The sequence below is a fragment of the Pezoporus occidentalis genome, unplaced genomic scaffold (genome assembly GCF_034315485.1).
Source record: "Pezoporus occidentalis ecotype Australia unplaced genomic scaffold, CSIRO_AGI_Poc_V1 ctg69, whole genome shotgun sequence".
In the NCBI taxonomy this organism is placed as follows: Eukaryota; Metazoa; Chordata; class Aves; order Psittaciformes; family Psittacidae; genus Pezoporus; species Pezoporus occidentalis.
In genome coordinates, this window is record NW_026916041.1 from 2,987,691 (window position 1) to 3,014,876 (window position 27,186).

The 27,186-nt window shown below is 38.5% G+C and overlaps 1 protein-coding gene across 6 annotated transcripts in view; it reads left to right on the forward strand.

The window, feature by feature from the left end:
• The window catches only part of RALYL (RALY RNA binding protein like), a 396,968-nt gene that overhangs the window by 348,083 nt on the left and 21,699 nt on the right, over positions 1–27,186 (forward strand). For 4 of the 6 annotated variants that reach the window (XM_062641598.1, XM_062641596.1, XM_062641595.1 and 1 more), the window contains 3 exons: positions 250–330; positions 9,192–9,305; positions 13,930–14,108. In XM_062641598.1, the coding sequence (XP_062497582.1) occupies positions 250–330; positions 9,192–9,305; positions 13,930–14,108 (374 nt within the window). The remainder of the gene's footprint in view (positions 1–249; positions 331–9,191; positions 9,306–13,929; positions 14,109–27,186) is intronic. The other 2 variants (XM_062641599.1, XM_062641600.1) reach the window with 2 other exon arrangements.

The window sequence follows — 27,186 nt, forward strand, 5'->3', positions numbered from 1 at the left end:
TGGGGGTGGTTGGGTTGTGTGTCCTTTTTTTGCCAGATTCCTTTTAGGGTAGAAAGAGGCAAAGTGTCTTCGCCTGTTCTAAAGGGAATCCAAATCAGGTTTGGCAATTTGGGGTTATTCAACCCTTCTTTAGTGAGTTGGCCTTAGAAGAGCTGGTGAGCAATAAGCATTCCCTCCTCCATGCTGACCAAGAACCCCACTCCATAGTATGTCCTGGGAACTTCATCTTCCTCTTCGTGCATCTTTCAGCACCCACCTGTCTTCCCCTGCCCCTTATGTGGAGTGATACTGTCCTTGGAAGCGTCACTGGAAGAGGAAGAGAAAGATCAGGTAGGGATCAGATATAAGAAAGAATGAAGGGACTTCAATAAGACACTTGGAGTGCCAGACTGGTTAACAAAGCATCATGCTAACAAAGCACAATCATGAAATAAGTGAATCCACCAACAGTGCACCTTACTGCAAAAGGGAATAATTATGGCATCGATATGAGCCAATTATATACTCTTAACATGCCCAAACCTCACATATTAGCATCTAACAAAGAAGATGGACCTCCAGTGAGCCCACTAATCCCCATTCTTGCTCCTATTGTATGAACTGATGGTATCAGAGACCTCCAAAGGAGAAATGCTATAAACATGCATGTGACTGAAAGAATGTAAATACGATAAACAGAGCTAATGTTGTACACTGTGACATAAGAAGCTCAAGCAATTCCTTAGAAAGGATAATGTTCTGAGAAAGAAAGGCTCTGTTGTCTGTATAGCTAAATCACACACAAGTCTCCAGAGAATGAACTGGCTATATGAACATTACCAGAGGCTGGAGCTTTGATAGTTAGCACACAGGAAGACATTTCAATTTAGGTCCAATATTATGGAGCTCACCTGCAGCCTAAGAGGATGCTTGGGAGTAGCAACACTTCCTTTGTTCTCTGGATGATAAACATGAGTCTAGACATCTTCATACACATCTTGAACTAATCCACCGTTTATAGGTATCTTTTGTCTTTTCTCAATACTTTAAGTAATGAATTATGATTAACATTAATTATATTAATTTAAAGGAAAGCATACAGCTCAATATCTTTACTTTAGTAGACATAGAATTGAAATTGTTTTGATAGTCTTTTCCAGCCCTTGGGGCTTTGGGTTTTCACACAGTGAATCAAAGCTGAATTACTTCCCTTTTTGTCAAATCCAAACAACCCATCATAAAAGTAAAAACACAATTTTGTTGACTTGGACAGGAATATAATCAGCTTAATGTAAGATGTTTATCAGAGAAACAACTGAACCAGTCCCTTGGGGGCTTCAAGTTGGAAAATAAAGAACATGGTTTGGGGCTTCTTTTGCTATTTTCTTGGAAAAGTTGGCTATATTGAAATATGGGGTGAAGCAATTTAATATTTTGTTGCTCCTTACTCTATACTGCTAATCTGAACCCCTTGAACTAATGCCCTGTTGATTCTACTTGTAATTTGTTGCTAATTGAATAAAGGATCTACTCAATAAGAAGAAACATAGTGGAAAAGAACCTATTTTAGGGTTTAATGAAATTCAATACCATAAAAGAGCTTAATTGCATGTTCAGAATTAAGTATATCAAAATAGCATTGCCTATGATTGAAAGATTTCGCCTCCAAATAGCAAAACTCTCATCAGATTACACCCCCTAATACACTTTCAAGATTTAAGCAGAAATCTCATAGTCATGACTGTTCTCATAGCTGTTCTCCACTCAGACTGGATTCAGAAAATGAACCCATACATGAAGTATTAAAGGTCAGAGAGACCCTCTCAGTGTAATTACCAGGATTAGAGGGACTCACTTCTGAAAACCAGCAATCCAAAACCAAGTTTGCTGTGGCACAAAGCAAAGATGCTGTAAAAACATAATACCAAAAATGCCTTGCTTACTGATGGCTACGTCTGCAAAAATAATGTCTGCCAGTGCAGTGAATTCTTGTTCTACCAAGAAGTTACAATGTGTTTGAAGTATGCTTCCAAAACACAAAATGACTTTATTTCTTTCCTGAATCTATAATTTTCCAAAGACCAATTGACAACATTTTGTTTTATTCTTAACTTCAAAGACCAGAAAAAAAATTATCAGCCTTTTTACATTATTTAAAGTAACTCACAAAATGAAACATTTTGATGTGGAAACTACACACAGTAGTTCTTCACATTAGTGGTATGAATCAGATGCAGATTGCTGGTTAGAACTGGAAAAAAATCTGTCAATATACAAATTGAAGCTCTTGGGATATGCACTTTTACTCTACACATCTAAAACAGGAGGAAAACACTAATCAAATTTTTTTATGCCCTGTGTGTTTGAGATTAAGGAATAGACCCTTAAGATGTTATAATATGTCCTGAACTGTGCCTTTAAATTGATTCATTCTGACTCATTTAAATTTAACTTCATTAGCTAACCCATTTTTCAGTGAAATCTAAAGTAATGTAATATGATAAAATATTTTATATTAAACATGAAGGTTTAGACAAAAATACACGACATTTCAAAAAAATCTAAATCATGCTTTGTGGATGAATCAATTTGTAGTTATGGCAAAAAACGTTTCACAAATATAGCTGTAATTCAACAGTAGCCCTTTCATTTCTAAAAATGTGATTGACCTCAATTTTAAGTCTCTTGTTTTCAGCCGGATGCAGTTTGTCTCCTTTGGTGCTACATGCTTCAATGAAGGATGCATTCTGGAAGGCCTTTGCACTTCCAGCAGAGGGCTGGAAAGGGTCACTGATCCTAATTCATTACTGTTGCAAGTAGGCACATCATCTAATCCTTTAAACTCCAATTTAAAGCTAGTTAGGGTTTGTTTTCTGCCTCTGTTTCTTTAATTTCCTGCTTAAATTTTCTTATTGTTTGTTCATATCTATTTGTTGCTTTAGCTTTAAAATTTTGTTTCCTTTTGCCTTCTTTTGTCTCAGGCAAACAAGCAAAACTCTTCTGTCACACTACAGGCTTTCTATTCTTATACTCATCTTCATGGCCCCACTCCCCACACACAACAGAACTCAGTGGTTCAACCTGTATGCATCATTCCAGATGCAGATATCGCCAGGTCTTTGTAAAATGTCATTGTACTTCTTCATCTTTAGCCATACATCATTTGAGACATCATAACACTGCATTTTCTTTCTTATGGCTACATTGTAGTGCAGCCTGTTGTCAACCTGAGATTACAGCTACACCCAAGGATAATTCTGTCACTGTCTTTTTTTGCTGAGCAGCTTCAATGTTGGAGTTCTGCTGTTAGTCAAGTGTGAGACATTTTTTCAGTGCAATTACATTGCATCTTTTTTCAGTGGTAGCAAGCCTTAAAATCACCTAACCTCTCCTTCCATTCCAGTTCACGTTGAATAGATACCTTCCAATTTCATGTCATCAGCAAAATTAACCTGTTTATTTACTTTTTGGCATCAAAGTCAAAAATTTGTTGGATACTTAGCCATTTTGATGCCAGTGTTTGGGGAATTTCATTAGTAATTTCTTTCCTTTCCAACACGTGCATTTCTGTCACCTGCTGGCTTTTGCTTATCTGCTAATAGGAAAAAAAAAATGCAGTAAGCTACTTTTTTTTTTCTATTCTATTACTCAAAAGCAGATGAACAGATATTTGGATTCATGCAGATTTGCTTTTTTGTTTATCAGTTGCTTTATTTCTTGACTGAAGAAAAAAAAATCTGTGATATTTTAAAGGAGCATTTATATACTCAAAGGAGGACACTTGAAGTACAGCATATACAGTTTTTACATTTTTGGTCATAAATAGCCTAAAGTTCTTCCCAAGCTTTCTATCATAGAATCACAGAATGGTCAAGTGGGTCAAATGGGGCAGAATCTAGCTGGAGGTCTGTGACTAGTGGAGTCCCTCAGGGGTCGGTGCTGGGAACAGTGCTGTTTAATATTTTCATCAACTACCTGGATGAGGGAGCTGAGTGTACCCTCAGCAAGTTTGCTGATGATACTAAACTGGGAGGAGTGGCTGACACACCAGAGGGCTGTGCTGCCATTCAGCGAGACCTGCAAAGGCTGGAGAGTTGGGCGGGGAGAAACTTGATGAAATTCAACAAGGGCAAGTGTAGAGTCTTGCATATGGGGAAGAACAACCCCATGTACCAGTACAGGTTGGGGGCTGACCTGCTGGACAGTAGTGAAGGGGAAAGGGACCTGGGGGTCCTGGTGGATAGGAGGATGACCATGAGCCAGCAATGTGCCCTTGTGGCCAAGAAGGCCAATGGCATCCTAGGGTGCATTAGAAAGGGTGTGGTTAGTAGGTCAAGAGAGGTTCTCCTCCCCCTCTACTCTGCCTTGGTGAGGCCGCATCTGGAATATTGTGTCCAGTTTTGGGCCCCTCAGTTCAAGGAGGACCAGGAATTGCTTGAAAGAGTCCAGCGCAGAGCTACAAAGATGATAAAGGGAATGGAACATTTCTCTTATGAGGAGAGGCTGAGGGAGCTGGGTCTCTTTAGCTTGGAGAAGAGGAGACTGAGGGGTGACCTCATCAATGTAAAGGGTGAGTGTCAGGATGACGGAGCTAGGTTTTTTTCAGTGATGTCCAGTGATAGGACAAGGGGCAATGGGTGTAAACTGGAGCATAGGAGGTTCCATGTGAACATCAGGAAAAATTTCTTTACTGTGAGAGTGACAGAGCACTGGAACAGGTTGCCCAGGGGGGTTGTGGAGTCTCCTACGTTGGAGATATTCAAGGCCCGCCTGGACAAGTTCCTGTGTAATGTACTCTAGGTTACCCTGCTCTTGCAGGGGGGTTGGAGTAGATGATCTTTTGAAGTCCCTTCCAACCCTTGGGATTCTGTGATTCTGTGAGTTTGGAAGGGACCACTGGAGTTCACCTGGTCCAACTGCCCTGACTAAGCAGGACCACCTACAGCAAGTTTACCAGGGTTGTACTCAGGCATCTTTTGAATATCCCTAAATGTTGAAACTCCACAGCCTCTCTGGGTGACCCGTGCAAGCATTTGACCACCCACACAGGGAAAAAAGGAAAAAAAAAAAAAGCAGCTTTTTCTTGTGTTTAGATGGTACTTCCCATGCTTTAATTTGTGCCAATTATCTTTCATGTGGTAGTGGGCACTATTGAGAAGAGTCTTTGCCTTCATTCCTTCTTGTACCAGGGAGCCCAGAACTGGACACAATGCTTCAGATGTCACCTCAGAAGTGCTGTGTTGAGGGGTGTGCTGGTTTTGGCTGGGGTAGAATTAATATTCTTCATAGTAGCTAGTATGGGGCTATGTTTTGGATTCATGCTGAAAAAAAAGGTGTTGATAACTGACAGGTATTTCAGTTATTGCTGAGCAGTGCTTACACAGAGTCAAGTCCTTCCTCTACTCCTCATAGCACCCTGCCAGTGAACAGGCTGGGAGTGCACAAAATGTTGGGAAGGGGCACAGCTGGGACAGTTGGCCCAGACTGACCAAAGAAACATCCCATCCCATATGGCGTCTTGCTCAACAATAAACTAGTGAGGAGGTTGGCTAGGGGCTGCTGCTCAGGGACTGGCTGGGCATTGATCAGTTGGTGGTGAGAAACATATTTCACTGGCATCAGTTGTTTTTCTTTGGGTTTATTTCTCTCTGCTATTTTCCTTTTCATTACATTATTCTAATTAGTAATAGTAGTAATAGCAGTAGTAGTAGTATATTTCAACTATTAAACTCTTCTTATCTCAGCTCTTAAGTTTTCTCACTTTTCCCCTTCCAATTTTCCTCTCCCCATCCTGCTGGGGGGGGGGGGAGGGGTGCTGAGTTTAGGGAGTGAGGAAGCAGCTGTGTATTGCTTAGCTGCCACATATGGTTAAACCATGACAATATGCTGGCAACATTCCTCCTAATGCAGCCTAGGATGCTGTCGTGGTTTAAACCCAGTCAGGCAATTCGTTCACTCACTTCCCCCCCTTCCCTTCTTGCCCTCCCCCTGCTCCTGGAGGGACGGAGAGGAGAGTCAAAAAGAATGCAAATCCCACGGGTTGAGATAAGAACAGTTTAGTAACTAAGGTATAACACAAATCATTACTGCTACCACCAATGATAATAATGATAAAGGAAATAACAAGGTAAGAGAATACAACACCTCACCACCAGCCGACCGATAACTCCCCCCCAAGGCCTGACCAAGCACCGACCCATACCTCCTCCAACCCTGCAGTCTCCCAGCCCTTCCGGCTAACTCCCAGTTGCACCCTGGGCATGACGTGCTGTGGTATGGAATACCTCTTTGGACAGTTTGGGTCAGGTGTCCTGTCTCTGCTTCCTCCCGGCTTCCCCTCCTTCCTGGCAGAGCATGAGGCTCACAAAGTCCTTGGTCAGACTAAAACATCGCTATCAGCTCTGTTCCCAGGCCAAAAGTCAAAACACAGCACTGCACCAGCTAGCAAGAAGGAGAAACATGACTGCTACTGCTGAACCCAGGACAGATGCTGACAGCCTTCTTTGTCACAAGGGTGTATCCCATCAGGACACTTCATAATTTGTCTTTAGCAATTGCTGATTACTACAGAAAATACCTACAATATAACTGAGAGTGGAATTTCTCTAGAAGAATGATTTAGAAGATTTGTACAATTCCTGCAAGTTAAGACAATGAGCACCTTAAAAAATTACATTGTCACAATGTTGGAAACAGGGTGAAAACTTTCAACTTTTGCAGATTTGTTGGAATTTTTCCCTTTTTTTCTTTCAGTTCCTTTTAGTATTTACTTGAAGTGACTGACTGTATGATGGAATCTCCTCATTAAATGTGAATGATAAGTTACACATTCAGTCGCCACAGCTTGAGGAAAAGGTTTTGGCATAGGGGAATTTTGCAAGTTAGCAATAAGGCTCCTCGGTCATTTATAGCATCTTTGTTTGTTATTGAATCCTCACTGTTGTGCCTGTGTTCCCTCGGTACAGTCTTCTTTCTAAACTGATTTCTCACTGAGACACCACAGGGAAACCCTTGTGAAGGGGTTTCAAGTCAAACCTCAGCTGAACAGTAATCCTATGTATATGCCTTTTTCACTATCGAACTCAGAAGTGCAAATGTTTTCTGCTTTGCTTTCTATATTGGGAACAAATACCATTAGATCCTTTCAGTGTCACTTCTCTCTTCTGATCTTTTACCCTTGGCAAGCCTGCTACTTGCCTTTCAAGGGAGCACCTCTAACATAACAGCTTGGCCACACGGAATGTGTTGCCAACTGGCTTCATAGTGGATTGGAGCAAACACTTAGCGTTCACCGTTGGACAGATTCATGCTATTTCACCCTGTTATCTGCACAGCCTTGCTAATCCAGCATGGACCAGCCAGTGCCCCTGGGGAAGCAGTAACCTTCTAAATATACAGTTGTCAGAATCTTAGCATTTTGTTACAGATCTGGTGGATAGGACAGTGACCCGTTATTTCTCTAAGAACACTTTAAAGCCTTGCTCTATAAATATACAGAATAATAACATCAAATACTGTACAACATATAAAGGTCTAGCACTAAGGTTACTTTTAAGCTTAGTTCTTTAAATCCTACCATTCATTTAATATACCAGAGGTTTCAGAATATGACAGTGTGAGATATACAATTTCTTAATGCACATAATTAAGCAAGTTCATTACCACATGTAGCAACTTACTGCTTTTATCTGACTTGTTATAACTATAATGCACACAGTCCAAACTCTAAGATAAAAAGCCTTGGTTTCAACCTCAGTGAATGTACTCCAAGTTTGCAATAAGGATGATTTTGATGCAAACACATACTCGTTTACTATCACTGAAGCATGAAGTAACTTGCCTGCACACTTCATCATAAGATTTTGACTATCTGATAAAAAATACCCATGAGACACCATGATGAGACACATGCCCAATAATTAATAAACAGGACTAACATGGCAAGTTACAGCCAGGAGACCCTTCGGACAGAAAAGGAACATGTCCTTTCCTATGGCAGAACATCCCTTTTCCCAGTCTCTGGATATACGCACCAAGTCAATGCACACCCTTCTTCTGCAGTGGTAAGGATGGAGGAGTAACACTTCCATTGCCAGTCCCTCGCAGTTTAAGGTGATGGTCCAGTTCTTCCTAAAAGAGTTGCAGGAGTGACAGTTGTGTTACCCACTCTTGACCTTTACAAATTACTTTAATCTCCCATGCTAGCACAGGTTTCACATTTTCTCCCCTGGGCCTTTTCAACACGATAGCACAGACAGGGCAAGTGGATTTGTTTGGACTGTCTTCTGAGCATAAAAATATATCTTGATCATGTCATAAGGTCATTTATGAGGACTGCAGAGCTGTTTCTTCTGAAGACAAAATACCACCAAGTCAGGTCTTCCTTCTTGTGTTAGACAATGAGAGACAATGATGCACATAAATTAAAGAGTAATGCAATGCAGCACAACACAGATTTGGAAACTTCAGCACTTCATTTATAGTCAATGCCTCCATGTCACTGGATGCGATCATAAAAATAAGTATTTTTATATGATATCCATAGCTGGGAAAAGTACAAGAAACTACCAGAACTGAAAGCTTTTGAAGCAATAATACTTAGAACCTATTGCAATGAAGCTGTTGACTGGAACGTAACATTGCATTCCTGGCTGCCCTAGAATTTATGTTACTATTCGCACTTGTTGAAAAATAACTACTACTACTGTGAAGGAACTTTTTATTATTGTCTCTGTTATTACAAAATAGTCCAGCAAAATAGCATTGCAAGATTGTGAACTGTCTGTCATATTTGAATCACTCTTTCATTACAGGCTTTTTTTCAGTAACAGCTACTTGGAAATACTAAGAATGCCCTTGAGACATTTTCCTGAAATGCTTATTACAAAGCAATATACCTCACATAATCTCTTGCAATTAGGGCTTAGAACTCTGTGATTTCCTAGGATTCACCATTTTTAACTAACACTGTTCATTTTAAAAGTTAAATCAATAAAAGGTGTCCCTGCCCACGGCAGCGGGGTTGGAACTAGATGATCTTAAGGTCCTTTCCAACCCTAACTGTTCCATGATTCTATGATTCTAAAAATACTGACAGAAATGAGACAGTAGATTTTCGGTACTACAGAGGAAAGAAAAGAAACATATTTTGTTCAGGAGGGACTACAAATATAGTTTGTTTCATGTTTTACATCTTTGCTCTCTTTCCACAGTGAAATCAGATGAGTTGCAAACAATCAAGAAGGAATTAACCCAAATCAAAACAAAAATTGACTCCTTGCTAGGGAGACTGGAAAAGATTGAAAAGCAGCAAAAAGCTGAAGCAGGTAGGTGAAAGCAATTTGTAGTCAAATGAATTAAATTAGAGCCTAGTTATTAGTCAGACAGACCAAAGAGAATGCAATCCTTTCAGAAATTTTGTTACATAATGGAGGTCTAAAGCAAGGTAAATTAATTCTCAGGTAGAACTATTGGGAGGATAAACTTATATTATTCACAGAGCATGCAACATAATTTCAAGAATTGTTTTGTATTGTGCAGTAGAAAAATTAAAAAAAAGAAAAAGAAAAGGAAATAAAAGTTCTTAGTAGATGTTCTGGAAACAAAATGTCACTAAAAAAAAAATGACTGGAGAGATTTAAGTTAAAGGTTGTTGACTCCGAGGATGTTGTGCTATCCACATTCAGAATTGTAAAATGGTCTATACCAGGAATTATTGCCTGGGCAATAGTCACAAGTTGCAGCAAGGGAAATTCCTGTTTGATATAAGGAAAAGAAATGCAACTAAGCAGAATAGCAGGTTTCCCAGAGATAAAGTGGCTGTTCCAGCCTTGCAAGCATTCAGAACTCCAAAAGTCCATGGACTTGGACCAAACTTTGAGTTTGGCCCTGCTTTGAAGAGCGGTTGGACTTGAAGACTCCAGAGATCCCTTCCAACCCAAACTGTTGTGTGAAGCTGTGGCGTCTCTATAAAACCAGCAACATGTCAAGGTCAGCTTTTCTCTGGCTTGAAATGTTTTGTTTTGAGGCAAACCTTGGGAATGACAAAATCCAGAGCTACTTTTTAATTTAATCAGTACCTATTTCTATCATTACAGCGGTCATTTTGTTAGATGAATGATCTCACCTGGCAGCGCTTTAAAGCTCTGCTTAGTACTTACAAGGGATTTATGAGTTTGTATTTTCACCACAGCATATATAAAAAACAATCTCAGTTCTTACCACTGTCTATGGTATTTCTTTAGTTATTTCCTTATAAATCACTGTATATCCCTGTACAGGAGCTGTGTACTAGCAAGCTGATTTTGATGAGAGTTAGCTGGGAAAAGGAAACCTTTTTTCATGAAAAATCTCAAAGTTTCTTTTTTTTCTCCCTTCATTCTCTGATGAAAACTTTTTATGTATTTTGTGTGAAATATGTGAAGGAAATTCTGCCTCATAATCCACAGCTGCCTGGGTGTCTGAACATCAGATTTGTGTCCCTTGCATAACTCAAATCTGTTATGTGATAACTGATCACATAAGTTATGTGATATATGTCATATCACACTGAATTATGTGGTATGTGATAAGCCAGAAAGACCCAACAGGACACAAAGAGAGTTCCATCAAGACTATCTAAGACATTTGTGGGAATTAGCAGTTTAGCTTCTTGCACATGATGCAGGCAAAATAGATATTTAGATCTGAATCCCTCCTGTTCCCTAGTGCCTGCCCTATTTCCTGATCTATTGTGGAAGTACCTCTCTGAACCTTCTCTCACATTTAGAAGTAGCTCTAATGAACATCTTCCTAGGGCAGAACACTACAGAAAAATATTTTGTGGTTAACAAATAAAAAAAAACTAAATAAGCAAACAAGTAAAAAAAATCACAAGCAAAACAAAACAGAAAACCAAAACCAGCTCTGAAAAACCCTCTGCCTTTTATTTACAGTCATTTTCTAAGTTGATAGACAAGAACCAATACCTCAGCTGTTATAGTTTATCCCATAAAATAAGCTGAGTGCTTTTTTGCAAGTCTAAGGTAAACCATTAGTACAGAATGTGATTATCTCTTTCAGGAAAACCATGCACAATATGTATTCATTATATTTTGTTTTGTACTTTATGCAAGTTAGATAAAAGTTGGTATAATCAGTGAAGACGTAATTGCAAGGCACTCCTTTGAATCACTTGCCTACTGAAATGCTCTGAGATGGTGCATCCCTACTTCAGGTAGCTTTTATATAAAATCCATTACTATGCAAAACAACCTGCATCTTATTGTACTTTGATATCCAATTTTCATTTTTGCTGAAGGACTGTATTGAACTCATTTAAATAGAAATCAGCTCAAAGAGGGAAAAGTTGATTTGTATTGAATCATACTATTATGCCTTTTGAAGACAAGCATTGAATAATATCCTCAGAGATTAAAAACTGGTTTCAAATTGTTGATGTTTTAAAACATCAGGTGCAGAACTAGTCCCCCATATTTCTTTTCCCATAAGAGGGTATGAGGAGAAAAAACACCTCAGAGAGACCAGTAAGCGTGGATCCTCATTTACATCTCCTGAGCTGATAAAGAGGGTTCTGCAGCCTGGGTGATTAGTCTGCAGATGATTGCTTCCTCAGCTTAAAGAGAAAGCTACATTAGTAGCTATGCTATTTCATTTACGGTGTCAGATGTGTGATGATTTTGTTCCTTCTCTATGATTTCACAATACTATTTCTTACTTTCCTCTGCCAGAAGGTGTGGCCTCATTAGACTGGGATCAGAGAGAGGATCTATGTCTCATTTACACACAACAAAAAACTGAGACATCATCTTGCCCTTTTGGTTTTTAAGTTTGCATCTCTTTCAGAAAAAATATTTAATTATGAATCTTAACAGTTATACATTTGGAAGAATGTGATACATTAAGCAGACAAGCGGGACAAGTTCAGTGCATACATTCGTTACTGTTCTACACCTGTGTGAAAACTTCTTATAGCTGATGTTCTATCTTTTACTATTAAGTGACCACTCTAGTAGGGGGCTATAGATAAAAGGATTTCCTCTATACACAGAAACTTCAGGAATAGCTTCTTTGTAAAAATCTGAATTACGAACCCAGGGATAAGAAAGTGTTATGATGTGAATATATATATATATATATATATATATATATAGTAAAGGAAAATATTCTCCCTGTAATATCAGAGCTGGATGCTGAAAGGTAGGATCACAGGGTTAGCTTCTCAGAAGAGCCCGAGAGTTAGACGCTGAGCCGGTATTTGATACTCTTCTGAAGAAGCCAGTATAAGTTCTCATTCAGAAAATTAACTGAGTGACCTAATTTTTTAGCAGTTGTATCCTAAAAGTTTTCCCTTTGAAAGTATTAAGTCCATCATTTCAGGAACCTTTTTTTGAAAGCTTTGACCAAAGTTGATTCACTGCCACAGATGGGTTAATCTCAAAAGTGACTTGAAGCAGAAGGTGGTGTGGCAGGACATAGACATAGCTGATTCCATCCACATTTCCTTGTGCATAAGACAAGTAACACAATAATTTATAACTAGTATGGTATTTTATAGACCACCTTACACATAGATTATGAGGCTTCATGGACTGAATCTTCTACTACTGTGTGTGACTACTGTTGAAGCAGTTATGTAAGATTATTTTTATTCTTTAAGTCCAAAAATCTTTCTGAAGAAATTATATGACTAAGGGATAAAAGCTCAATTGTTCTATGCCTTCAGCTAATGAATTTGAAAACGAGGGACTAGAGACTAACAGACTGAAGAAGTGAAAGTAAGTTGTAAATTAAATGTGCACAGGCAGAAGGGAAAGCAAACTTCTTGGTTTAAGACTATGATAAAAAAAAGTATGAGCAGATTTGAATATTATCGGCAGTTGGTAATAATTAATAGTAAAATAATATATTCATAGAGCTTCTCTATGAAATAGCTTCATAGAGCTTCTCAAAATATAGAGCTTCTCAGGGAATCTGCAGATTCATTGGCTGTCTGACAAGATAGGTGATGTACTACTAGCATTATAGAGCAGCTAATCTAACAAAGAAATATATTGCCACTCTCAGATTGAAAAGACATTGGTATTTCAGCTACATGCAACCAATTCTCTGGCCCATATTCACTTTGAGTACGTAAAGCTCTTCATCTAACTCCTGATATGCATAAGACTGATCCCTCAAACCATTCTGGCCACTATCTCTGTCATTCCTCCCTCAATCCTCCTCTGGATTTCTGCTGGCTGGATGAAATTCCTCAGTGTATCCAGGAGTCTTACAATGCATATTCACAACAATGCAGCTATCTGAGCTAAACCAAGTGGAATAGATCCTCTGGGCCTCCATGGAAATTGTCTTCCTTTTCACTGCCTTGCAGAAATTATAGGAAGCCTATAGTTGAGTAATTGGAAGGGGCATTCTCCATTTACCTCAGCACATTATACCAGCAAGGAGAAACGGCTACTTTAGTCCATATGTAAAATATAAAAAATATGTTCAGTTGTCTAGAAGGATTTGATTTGTGTGGTTGTTGAGATATATTCACAACAAATTTATGCAAATCTTTGTTCACTCATTGGAAATTAACAGCCTTCCACTTCTCAGAGCATAGAGATTTATGTACTTCTCATTGGCTGCAAATAAATACGTATATAGTGACTAAGCCAATTGAATTCCCCAGGCAAAGTCCAGAAAATCAGAAAGCTGGATCCACTGGTAGATCACACCTTCAGCTACTGCATGGGATAGATGAGCATGTTTGCACTAGATTGACTTGTGCATTTTTTTTTTTAAACAAGGGGGTTTATCATATTTGCCTGGTAGATTTTAACACACTGAAGTTTACAAAGCTAGCACATCTGGAGAGGGGAAGCTTAGGTTTCTTCCTCAGAGCACTTTTCTTTGCCACCAGTAGGGAAGGTTACTGAATCTCTATAGAGTATGTTTTCCTTACAGAAGCTCAAAAGAAACAAATGGAAGATAATGCTGATTTGATTCAAGAGGAATGCATATCAGAGAATGCAGATAATTCTACGGAAGAGCCAATTGAAGGAGGGCCAGATGCAGATGGGGATGGAGAAGATATGACTGATGGGATAGAGGAGGATTTTGATGAGGATGGCAGCAATGAGCTGGTAAGGAATACTCATGCCATGATTATATCTGTCTATGCAGTTGCTACAAGTAACCACAGAGAAACAACAGTGTGGGTTAAAAAAATAAGCTCACAACAGCACTGTGACTCACTAGAGCCAAATCCTACATTCTTCATACACTGTAGCATCAATTAAGCATAGGTCCCTTTGATAATAAGTAAGAAAAATATATTTTACCACACTTGGTGAATTTTAGGAAGGAAATTGAATATACTTTAAATTGGTTTACATCTATTATTCTATATTTACTAAAATTTAGATAGAGAAAGGAAAATATTCTGGTATTTTTTATTCGAACTGGAGCATTTCAAAATTAAAGAAGATTCTAGAATGCAGAACTTTCTCATTAGAAAACATGTGCTCTCCCATAATTCCCAGTCCCTGTCTTTCATGTATATCTTCTGTAGGCTGTGTTGGCAGCTACAGATTTTTTTGATGGAAGGCTTTTTCCTTAAGAAACATTTGGCTAAGAAATATTTGAGCTTTTAGCCTGAGACTGCACCTTTCATGAAATACCCATCATGTTGACAAACTTCCAAGTTCTTCTAGAGCCACACTAAAAAAATATTTGGAAAGTCAGATTTGTACTTATTCATTCATTCCAAGTACGCATGGGTCAGTCACATTGGTTTAGACTATAATACTCTCCCTCTCTTCCTGTCTTTCGTATTCTGCTGTGAGCAGAAATCACTTCTGTTGCTCAGTGTCATTGTTCCTGCTTGCTTTTTAACACACAGTTAATCATGTGTGCACTGTAAAAATCTTTCAGTGAAGCCAACAAAAGTCAGTCAGTAATGGGAAGAGCTGAACCAACAGCAAGTCTAGAGTAACAAGGCACGTGAATAACCAGTGATTTATACCTCTTACTGTAAACGTATTTCAAACCTACTGCTAATTTGAGGGTTTGTGTCCCTTTAACCAGCACAAGGCCCTCTTGAATTTATAAATCCTGAATAGCATTATGACTAGAAGAAGCTAGTTCAACCACTCATCTGTTAACATGCATGTAGAATAGATGATAGTATCACTTCTTCTCAAAGGAGCAGGTTCTCCTGTACAGATATGAGGGACTTCTGTAAGAAGCTGCCACTCCGATTTTGTAGGAATTTGAAATTTAGTAATGAACACATAGTTGTAAATATCCCACCATGACTAATACCTGCTGAAGTGATATTAGCAATAGGGGTTGAAGACAGTTTTACAAGACTGGTGGGTTTTGCACTAATTAGATGTCAGACTCCATGCTGCAGACAACTAAGTGGGGAAGTTAACTAACAGTATATTAGCTTCTGACTGTTCAGTGCTGTCATTTTGCCCTGTGGGTATGACATATTCAGCGTATATCTACAGAAGTTTTTCATATAGCAAAGGCCTAAGCAGGAAAGTTTCTAAAAAGCAAGCAGCATGGGAAGACTTCATTAGCAGTGAAAGTCTGGAACTGGCACAGCCACATTTGCACACCAATGCTTCCAAGTTAAAAAGCCTTTCCAACATTTATGCTATGGAATTAGTTGAAGTACAGTGTATTGCAGACACAGCTCCAAAGACAAAGAGGTCTGAGCCATATATCTAAGTCATGGGGGAGAACCAGCTTCAGTTTCCCTGCATGCCGCTACTGAGCCCCTTGAGTTCTACAAGGAGGTGGGTCACTGCACATGGAGAGTGATGTCCTCTGCCTTGCACTGCAGCACTCATGAAAGATACCCCCAACCCTGACATGGTGGTAGCAAGGAAAGGCTGAGGAAGAGCACTTATATGCACTGTCTTGGTCAGGTGCAGCCAATCCCAGTACCAGGGCAGTGGAGCCAGTCAGCTTCATGCATTTCACCTTCCCTGGTGGAAGAAACCCTCTAGCCAAGAAGCTGGCAATATTGCAGACTTAAAAGCTCAGAACCAAGATGGTCACTGATGTAAATTCCTTACGCTTTTCATTCTCCCTTGTCATTTTCCTCAAGCTTTGGAAGAGGCTACTTCACCTCATCCCTGCTATGGTCAGATATTAACACTTTCTTTTGCAAAGCCTAGGGAGATCATTTAATGAAAACCTGCTATGGATGGGATAAAGGATTGCGCTACAAAGGATTACTTCAAAGAAATCTCAGGCAATGGGTGTTTCCCACAGAGAGCTATTATAAATTGAACTACGCATCTTTGCCCTACAGTTTATACCCAAACTCTTGGCAGCATAGCATTGCCAGTACTGTTAAAATCAGACGCTGGTAGTTTGTGATGCATATTGTAATTTAGACTAGTTTTCACTTATACTTACATATATTTATGTAGCTACAATGGCCAGTTCCTGTAAGTTTTGCTTTCTACTCCAGCCACTGATATGACTGGAAAGTCATACCAGACTGTATGACTGGAAAGTCAACCAGAATACTGTCAAATATATGATGAATTCCAGTAGGAATACTTGGAATTTCAATCTGCCTCTACCCATTTTATGCCCTGCTATCTGGCATCACCCTCTGTTTTGTGAAAAGTAAAATATATGATAGGTAAGCTTGCTATGAGACAAAAAGTCCCAACAGATGTTCTCCTGTTTTACGAAAACTAAGTTATTTAAGAAAAAGAGCTGACTAATACCAAATGTGCCAATTTGGAATGAAGCCACTTGCAACTCATTTGAGAAAAAAATGAGTGTTTCACTTTTAACACTGTTCTTTTAAGCATAAAGAGTGTTAAATGTGAAACAATTAGGACAAACTTTTCATGTGTGAAATCATAAACAGAATACTCAGAATTAGAAATACCCCTCAAAAGTGCATTTTTAATGAACTCTATAATATTTTCCAAATATGAAGCTAAAGGGATTTAGGGTGATGATGGAAAAAAAAGTCTTTTCTTTCACCACTAAGAGCAGCAGAGCAAATAGAAGAAAATTTGAAGTGGGCACAACTAATGTTCTGAAGTCACTTCAGCATCAAAATTAGTTGTGAATCCACAAGTCTGAAAAATATTATTAGAAGAGAGGAACATGAATTAAACTTAGAGCTTAACCTTTTTCTCAATGCTCCATATTTAGCTGTAAATCTTCTGCCTAGCCATTTGCCAAGAACCTGCTGCAGGACTCATTTTGCTGAACACAATACTGTTATCTTTTTTTTTCTTTCCCCTGTGATGAGCCCTAAGGCTATCAGTAAAAGGAAGTGTTCATTAAGGACAGACCCTCTGCCAGAGTCCAGATGCTGCCAGAATGGAGCCTCTGAATCTGTGTATGTGGGTCTGCATCTCTGGACCAGAGGACTCAAAAGTGTATTTCTTGATATTTAAATCTAACTTTCAAAGGAAATGACTATGCAGGATGTATGCTGTGGGTTTAGGTGGTAGGAACGGTTCTCTAAGTTCATATGCTATTTGGAGGAACAGGTTAACTGCACATTAACTGAGCAACAGCAGCTGTCCCCATGCCTGCTTTCAGCCAAGACCAACTGTGAAGAAATGAGAAGTAGTTTAGCCTGTTGCCTGAGCTAAGTCAGGCATGGATTTAAGGATGCTTAAGCCTCTTCGTTTACCTGCCTGGCTGCACACACAAAGCGATACCACATTCGACAGCTGCACACCTTTTTCATCCACCATTTAGATCAGGATGTTGTTTGTCCCTGCACTGTAATTTTCAAAGGACTACAGACATGCCCACAAATAGTCATTATAGCTCAGCTGAAGTGTAAAAAAGTTTTATGCCACAATAACTTGATTGCCCATCTGAACTCTAATTGAAGACATGCTGTATTTGAAGTATCTGCTGCACTCATCAAATATCACCTCCTGGGTGTCTTTTGTATCAACTGTTTGCTCACAAATGTGTCTCAGTGCTGCAGACACTCCAGCTTGAGGCTTTTTAGAAAAATACCCAAAGACTTTTGCTGCATTGACATACTGAAGAGTTCTTTAAATTGTGATTTCAGGTATATGATCCAGATATGTACAGATTTGTCAAATAGCTGACTTCAACTTGTTCAGTCATGGGTGCCATCTGCTTCTCATTCACCTGGTCTTATATGGTGGCTTTCTGCTTCCTCTTGTACAAGCATGAAAACATATTTAGATATATATATATATTAAGTAATCACTAGCTTGGAATGTAGCTCCTGGGCTTACTCTACAACTCCTGTCACTTAACTGACCATCAGAAGTAGCTGGAGTGGATAAAAACTTCGGCTCTGTTTCCATTGCTCATTCTAGATAAAAGAAATACCAACCAAAAAAAAAAAGAAAAAAAACAACAACCCCAACCCAACAAAAAACCCCAACCAAGTAGTTGGTTATCCCAGATTTTACTGGATCCAGTACCCACTCCTCTCACTGAACCGTTTCTAGCTGCAGTGAATTAAAAATCCTTGTGTTCCTTCCTAGTGTGAGCGTGTCCGCTCTTATTGCTTAAACTGTACCCTAACAGTGCTGTGAAAAAAGCAACACACCTACACAGCTTCACTTCTTTCCTTCCAGGAAACAAGCTCCAATGAAGAAAGATCTTCATGTTTACTAAATTCACCTCACACACAAATCACAAACAAGCCACAAATCATTGGAACTCAAGTCATCAGTGATATCAAGCACTTTTCAGGTGCCTGTCATGGCTTTAAATTGAAAGCAGTGGGAAGGAAAGCGAATAACCTCATCTTATTCCTGTGGCTGAACAGCGGAGAGCAGAAAAATCACCTTTGCAGCACAGTCCAACACACATTTTGATATTTAAAAAGCAACTTGGCCTCAGCATCTCTAAAAGTCTTCTCACTAAAAGTAGCATTAGCATGTGTGGTGTGGCTGAGAATATGCAGACAAAGCATTTCAGAAATAATGTGTGTGGTGGTTTTCTTCCTCTGCTGATTTAGCAGCTGGACAACCTAGAGCATTTCATATAACTTCTATGAACTTGTTTCAGATGGCACTAATCAATCATTGAGGAAGCACTGGCTCAAAATTGACTGTAATTTATCATTGCAATCCCCTTGTAAATAACAAAGATGGCATCCAATTAATTAGCTGAAAACCTGAAGTATCATAGATTTGGAAAAATAAAATCACTTTTGGCTAATGCTTAATAAAATACCAACAAACTAGTTGGAGTGAGTTATACACAAGCACTCACATCTATATTACATTGCCTGAGAATAATAGTTTCTGTCAGCCTTTCATAATAAATATCTATAATAATAATAGCACAGCAGTGGTTCAGTAGTTAAGCATTCAGTAGAGCAAACTGTTTTCCTGTAGAGCATGTGATCCCACTGATTTCAAATACAATAGATTTATGGTGTCATAACTCAGATCAGACTCTGGTTAGTGCCTGGCTGGAATTTGAAGTTGTAGCATTGTGATTTTATGCTGGTGTCGCTACACTAAAAATAATGAAGCCACACATGCATTAGATGGGAGTTTCATTAATGAGATGTCTTGAGAAGCATTTTTATTAGATTGTATCAAAAACAAAAGGTACAATGACTGTACAAGGCCCAGTGCTGGTTACAAGATAGATTTACAGCAGTTACTTTAACTGCAATTATAATCCCTTTTCTATTAAGTATATTTCAGTTAAATTTACCTCTCTAGGGTATTTCATGCCTTACTCTCATCCTTTTCTCCCTCTGCACTGCCTATTTTCAGTCTATCATCGGATTTATTTCTAGCATCTGATAGAGAATCATGTTTCAAACACAAATACCAGAAACTGCCACAGACAAAAAATTATAGAATTCAGGATAATCCTCTTGGTGCACTGAATTTCATTATACAAAACTAAAACAACTATGATATAATAGCTATCTTTCTTGTAGGAACTGATGCAAATACTACCTAAATCAATGGAACAAAGTAGTACTTTGGCTAAAACTATTAAAAGACATCTTCTTCTTGTCATGAGTAGGTGATTTAGATCACTGTAGAGGCCATTGTCAAAGGTATTATCAAAAGTGGCTTTAATATGGTGTTGTAAAAGTGAGACCTAACAAAGTTCATTGGCAAGGTTCACTTTACTACTGTACAGCACAATTATTTGAACAATGATTCAAAACTACCAAGATAAAGTTACCAAGTCATAAATTAAAATTACAAAGTCAAAATCAAAGCTACCAAGTCATGAGATTCAGTACCAGACTACAAGATTATGCACAATATTGATTGCTTACCAAAGATCTCCCTTTGGTAAAAGGTCTCTCTGCCTTTAGGAGCAACATTGAGAAGTGTGCCTGCCTTTAGGAGCAACATTGAGATGTGTCCCAGCTCAAGAGGAGATCACTGCCATACAACCAGGTTGCTTGGCTGGGAGAGATCAAAGAAGGCTCACTTAGGCTGTCATTTTTATGGAATAAAGTGGCTGGCTTGCAGTCAAACTACATTTGACAGGAAAGGTGTGCACGAGACTCCTTGTACCCACTTTCCTTGTTTCTTGATAAACTTGTCTTGGAAAAGTCACTCTGTTCATTGTGTGATCAGTGCTCCAAGCTCATATGCATTGATGCCTACTGTGTCACTCCTGTGCTCCTTTGTGGGGTTTCAGAGAACAGATTGAAACTAAAGGAGTTCTTGGAACAGTTATGGCTCAGGCCTTTACCTCCTGTGGAGCCAGAACTAATAAGGGGTCAAGTGCATCTGTCAACACCTCTGCTATATGTAGCTAAAGGGAAATTAAAGTAATTTAATAGCAAGTCTGCACGAAACATTGAAACTTCCTTTACTTACATTATTTTGCATGAGAATTCAACTATGAAAATACTCAGCAGAGAACCAGATCTCTAGAAAAGGAATAAAAATTTGTCTGATGAATTTCATGTAGTTTAAGCCCAGTTGGGCTTATCTGAAAAAACAAGATTGATCAAATATGTGACTATGTGATAGGATTAATAGTACTTAATTCATTATTTTAACTAAACTGGATTTTTCGTTGCCTTTTTGCATAATTATTTTCCTGTCAATAGCATCAAGGCAGATCAGACTGACTCTTCTATCAGCAGAATTAGGCTGATTAAGCATGTCAAAAAGATCAATAGCTACTGTGACAATTTGCAGCTTGCTGAGTGCACTTATACAGGGTACAACTTAGAAAAAATAAGGACAAAACTTCTAATTAATGGTAATGGCTGAAGCAACATTGTGTCAGAAATCTTATTTAGATAGTTTAAATATCTTTGAGACAAAGCAAAATTTAGTCTTTCCAGTGCACTGAACATTTTGGACTTCATTGAAATCTTGCTTTCAGTATCAGGGGAAACATAAAACTCTTCATTTCTAAGACGAATTGATAAAAACTGGTGTTCATTTGATAAATATCAATGTAAGGTGTTTGTACTTGAGCAAGCTAAGAAAGCCATTAGTGGCAGTATACCCGACAGATACATTAGTGTTGTACCTTCCAAAGCTGCAGTAAATCTAATAACCTGTGACTGAAAAAGTAGAGAAAGTAGTAAAGGTATGTCATGAAATAAAAAAAATGTAAGAAACTTCCTGACATGTCCTTTTGTTATATTTAATATATTCAATAGCACAGCAGACACATTTGTTGTTCACACGCTGTTGTATGAGTCGTTGGAAAGGCCTTGCTAACAGCTCCTCCTCCCTGTTTTTCCTGGCAGTCAATTTCGCAGACTAAGACTTCCTAAGTGTTGTTAAGAGTTTTGACGAGGTTATTCTATGATCTCTATCTATGATTCTGTTCCCCTGAATCTGCTCTATATGATTTAGTACAGTATCCAGTTAAAAAATCAAAACCATAAAACGATTAAAAAATTTATCATGTAAATAATATAATTAGTTATAAAACTATTTTGCAACCATTATTTCCTCTTTTTTTTTTTTTTAAGCAAAAAATGGGGAATCAGGAAGTTTGGGTCCTATTCTCAGCTTTGCTACAGAGTCAGTGGGGTGGGCAGCATGTCTCAGCAGATCGAATGCGCATGTAGACCCAGCCCTTCTTTCTGTGGTCAGACCACTAGCTGCATTTGCACCTAGAGCAATCATACATGAAAGGAGAATAAACAAAATGTATGGTTTCAACTTGTAAAAATCATATGCTCTCCAGTCAAGAAAATTGCAAATTTTATTTCTGTCTGTTGAACATCGAATATATACTTCAATGACTGTTTTATTTTTACTTTGCACCCTGCCATCAGTCTCAACCTGCCTGAAGTTTCAGTCATCATTTAACTTCCTATGTTTTCTGCTAAGAATCATTAGCATGGCTAACTTTTTGAGGTCTGTCTGTAAACAAGCCAACTCTGGAGAGGTCTCTTTCAAGCTTATCAGGGTTTGAAAGCCATTAATAAACCCTGTCAGCAACTTCCAGCAAAATGCCCAGGCACATACAACAAGAGCAGAAAAAGTTGTGTGTCTTCTGCACTCCATAAACCCCTCTGAGAACAGAAGAACCACCTATGTTCATCAGTTCAAATGTTGTGCATCCTTTCTGAGAAAATAAATGGGTATAAATATTAAATAGAGGAGTTTGGGTTTTTTTTAATTAATTTATTCTCAGGGAACCACTGTAAGAACTGGTCACAGAAATTCTAGCATTTAGGCTACCCTAGACAACCTGAAATAAGTGTTCTTCATAGCCCAATGCTGCAATAGGCTAGTTCTAAGTACACTTATTTACCAAATACAGAGTACTGGCTTGTCTGTGGGATTTACATCCTCACGGAAGTTTGGCGCTATGTCTGTTTGGAAACACTACCATGGGTGACATCTTGGCTGTATACCTGATACATAAAAGAATTTCTGATTACTGCTTAATATGTTTTAATGATTTTTAGAAATTGTCTAAGCACTTAGTGTCAAACTTATGCACTACCTTCCTGTAGACTTGTGTTTTGAAAGAGTACCCTGGGTGCCTTCTCTGTTTTGGTGGGAATAGGGACTCTGCTGTTTGTTGACTCACTGTCAGTAGATTTATCATTATATAGTACTCATTATTCATTTGGGTTGTTTGAGGTTTTTTTTCCTTTTTAATCTTAAGGCAGGACTATGTGTTTATCTTAAGCTTTTAGGTAAGAATAGGATAGTCATGGTGCTTGACATTTTTGAGACATTAAAATATTTTATTTTAATGACTCAGCTTCAGTTGTCAAAAGCAACAGTTGTGCGTTCAATTAAAAAAAAAAAAACAAAACAAAACAAAGAAAACAGAAAACAAACCCACAAAGAAAAAAAAAACCACACACACACAAAAGAAAACCCACAACAGAACACCAAAACCACCTGTAAATTCATTCAAAAGCAAATAATGCTGTCAGATAAGGCCAAAAATTCTCTCAGACCTGTAAACAAAATACCTGCCTAAATGAGATTAATTCCTCTCCAGGATAACATAATTTACCTTAATGGTCAGTACTAGTGGCCTATGTTTATTATGTTTATTCTATTTAAGTAAATCAGAATCAGATCCACAGATTTTGCTAGCCTAAAATTTACAAGCATAGAGTCAGCCACTGAGTACAGTACAGGAAGGAGGGCAGCCAAACACCCAGAAACAAACCTAGGTCTCTTTTCAGGAGCGGGTGAAGGTGGCTTATCAAAAAGATCACACGTTTTTGCTGTAACTTATGGCTGCTAAAGAAACATCAGATTTAACTGAAGTAACTCAACGCTTTAAATATGAATACTGATTTCAGCCTCTACTCCTGAATATTTTTGCCAATGTAATTTTCACTAATTCTGGTGAAGTAGCTCTTCTTTTACCTCCCTGTATTTTGGTTGACTTCAGCAGACTTTGTATGGGTTGTGAAACATGCTGGATTGGGTTCGCCTATTGTTTGCAACGAACATTTCTTGGTTCTGTGCAGAGAGAACAGGCATCAGAAGAGTAACCTAGTGCAGATACCAAAGCAACAGTAAAAGGTACAGTGAGAACACGGTGAGAGAACAGAAAGGGCACACTGGTGTTTTCTAGGTTCTCACTGACACTAAAATCCTCTGTAATGACTCTGGCCAGCCATTGGGGCTGAGTTTGGCTATGGGTTTGAGCCTATCAGCTTAATCCTGAAATTCTTAGGTTTAGCTGAAATTGAGCAATTGTCATGCATCACACATTTTTCCTGGTGTGTCAATCTTTGAAAGTAGATAGCTTTAGTTCCCCTAGAAAACACTCATTTCACAGGCTTTATCAGTATTCTTGAGCCTCAAGAATGCTGAATAAAAAAACATCCTTCTGCTGAAAGTCTTCATGGAAGTCAAGAGGGTTAAACACTGAAAAGCCAAAAGGTTTCTATTTTAACATATAAAGAGACACAAATTTTATTTTTTCCCTTTTTAATACAAATCGCAGAGTCACTGCAGTTAGTGACACAATTATTCCAAAAGGTCTCATTATTTGAAGAAAATATAAATGTGTTTCTAAGAAGATTTTCTGCAACATTAATATCAAAACATGAAAGACAGATTGAATTTATCTGTACCTAGGCATTTACAGGCCTCAGAAAAGGGAAGTTATTTAGAGGGTAATAGAACTGTAACTGCCATTTCAACAAAAAAGCATTCAGTGAGGAGTAAAACAAGCTCAGTCTGCCAAACTGAGGATTTGGAAGTTAACCAAATGCCATCCTAGCCAGCCTGTTAAGCTGATATGTGTATCTGAAGTTTCAAAATTGTTGTTGCTATTGATTTCTAGAAGTATAGTACAGGTTTATAATGTCTTAAAAATTGACTAAGTTGTGTTCCAGCCCCAACAAATAAAGAATCAGAAGACTAAATTATTTTCTGTTTTCCTCTTTGCAGGGATCCCTTCTCAGCTATTAGGTGATTCTGCATCATTTTTAGACCACAATATATGCCCACGTCCCCAGTTCTGCTTTGTAATTTTTATTTTTAAATGAATGATTTTTAAATCATATATAAAAAAGAAAAAAGCACTACGATGCACTTATCAGTCACATAAGTACTTTGCAGGAAAGTAACAAGCAAAACCTGTTTAAAGTAGGTTCAGCTACCATTGTCATTTCCATCTGGATCACTTTCCCAAACCAGGTGTTTCAAAGGTAACAGTCTTTCACAGGTAACTCTACATCCTGTATGTTTAGTTGACTGTGTTATTTCAGTACGTTATTGCTAACATTTAAGTATCTGTTGTGCATTGCTATTGGTCTCATCCCCCTCCTCCTTCCTATGGTTTACCCTGAGCTTTCCCAGTATCTCTGTCTTTTCATCATAAATGTTTCCAACTGCTTCCCCCACCAAACCCTCCTGCCTATTTCTTCCCTATTACTTTGCTTTTTACCTCACTCCACCTAGTCTTTATGTTGAGTAAAACTTCTGCCTCCAAGTAACTGAAGAATCTTTTGTTGATTAGATAGGACATTCCTGATCTCATTACCATCACTGCATACAATTTCTTTTTCCTGCATCAGTGCACTTTGGGTTTTGATACCTCTCTAAACTCTAATTCAGCAATACTGGGAAAGTTTAACAGGTGCTTTCTGTGTAATTAGTTTAAAGCAGTTCTGCCAGTAAGCTTCTACTTTCTTGTATTTTAAAAATACGCTACTTACATTGTAAACATAATGAGTGGCCTCGGGGTATAAGGTTTAGTAGTTCCTTTATACATTAAGCTGTGTTTTCAAACCTGTACCCTTGGCATTGGTAGGTCAGGAATTATTCCCTTCAGCATTAATACTAATTGAACCAACACCTCACACTGGGGAATTCCTAGTCCACACATTGAGCAGAGGAATTCAATAGGAATTTTATTCTATAGCTTTCTGACAGCACCCTGAATCCTAAAGCCATTTCCTTCATAGCATTCAGAATGATAAAGAACAATCCTTACCATGGATCCTGCTAGGACTCAGTTAGATTTTCTTCTCATGGAACAGACCCAATCCAAAAAAGTACAAAACACCTAGTTGTCTCCAATGAGTGTCATACCTCTGGGAAATCACTGCAAATATCCACTTGTATTCAGGGTTAAAGGAAACTGGGACATCTTCACCTTTGCTATATTTGGCACTGGATCCCAAGAAGGTGATGAATTGCTCTTAAGGCATACTGGTACAAGCTGAGGGAATTCCACGAACAGCATCAGTGACACCTTACTGCATTTGGTTTGGCTTTATCAGCCAAGAGAGAACATGAAATGGAGTATTGGTGGTAGTATGGCTTCTGTGAGGGAGACTTGTGAGTGAATTCTGGGTACAGGCTTCAGGGCAGCAAGTTCTGCAAAAGCACCACCTTCCCAATTTCCCACCTCTTCCACGTTCTCCTGCTTGAGATCCTGCAGCCCGCTCTGCAGAAGCTCCAATGCCTCCAGCTTCAGATCCCTCCTACCATCAACATAAACTACACTACTATTCCCTGAGTCTTCTACTGCTATGAAGGACTTTGTAGAGGAACATTTTGCTGTGAAAATCAGTCAAGTAGGAGGAAAATCCACAGGGTAAAGCAAGATGGGCAGATCCACATCTTTCCTGCCTCCTCCTTGCTGCTCTCATAGTCCCTCTCAACAAAGCTCTCAAGTGACCGTGGTGACTCTAAACCCAAAGTTATTCCTTCAGCCTTACACCTGACCATCATCTCAACTGCAGCATGTCCTCACTGGCATTCTCCAAATATTAGATCCTGTCTCTGCCACTACACCAGCAGCGTTCATCACAAATCTGCCTACACAGGACTCTGAGAAAGAAAAGATCTGTTGGTCTAGGGACCAACCGATATGTTGATATGGATATCTCATTCTTCCTGATGATGTTTATCAGGCAAACAAGAGAAACAGAGCATTTAATACAAAGAAGATATATGTTTGTTTTCACTTATGTGTAAAAGAGCCATTCTCACATGTACTCACATAAATACTAAACACTTCAAAGCAATTAAACTTCACTGAATAGAAGATTCTGTAGTGTTTTCAGCAATTAAAGTATGATTGACAGTGTACAGTAGATTATGATTAGGGTTCATCATTTAAAGAAAGGTTTAAAGAAGGTGCAACTGCTTCCTTTATTTATTCTTTATTAATATTTGCCAAACACTACAATTCCTCCTATTTGTTATGTGTGGTGAATATTCCATCACTAGCTTGTTATAAAAAGTTTTGCTTTAATGTCATAATTTTGTCTGTCATGTTTTACAA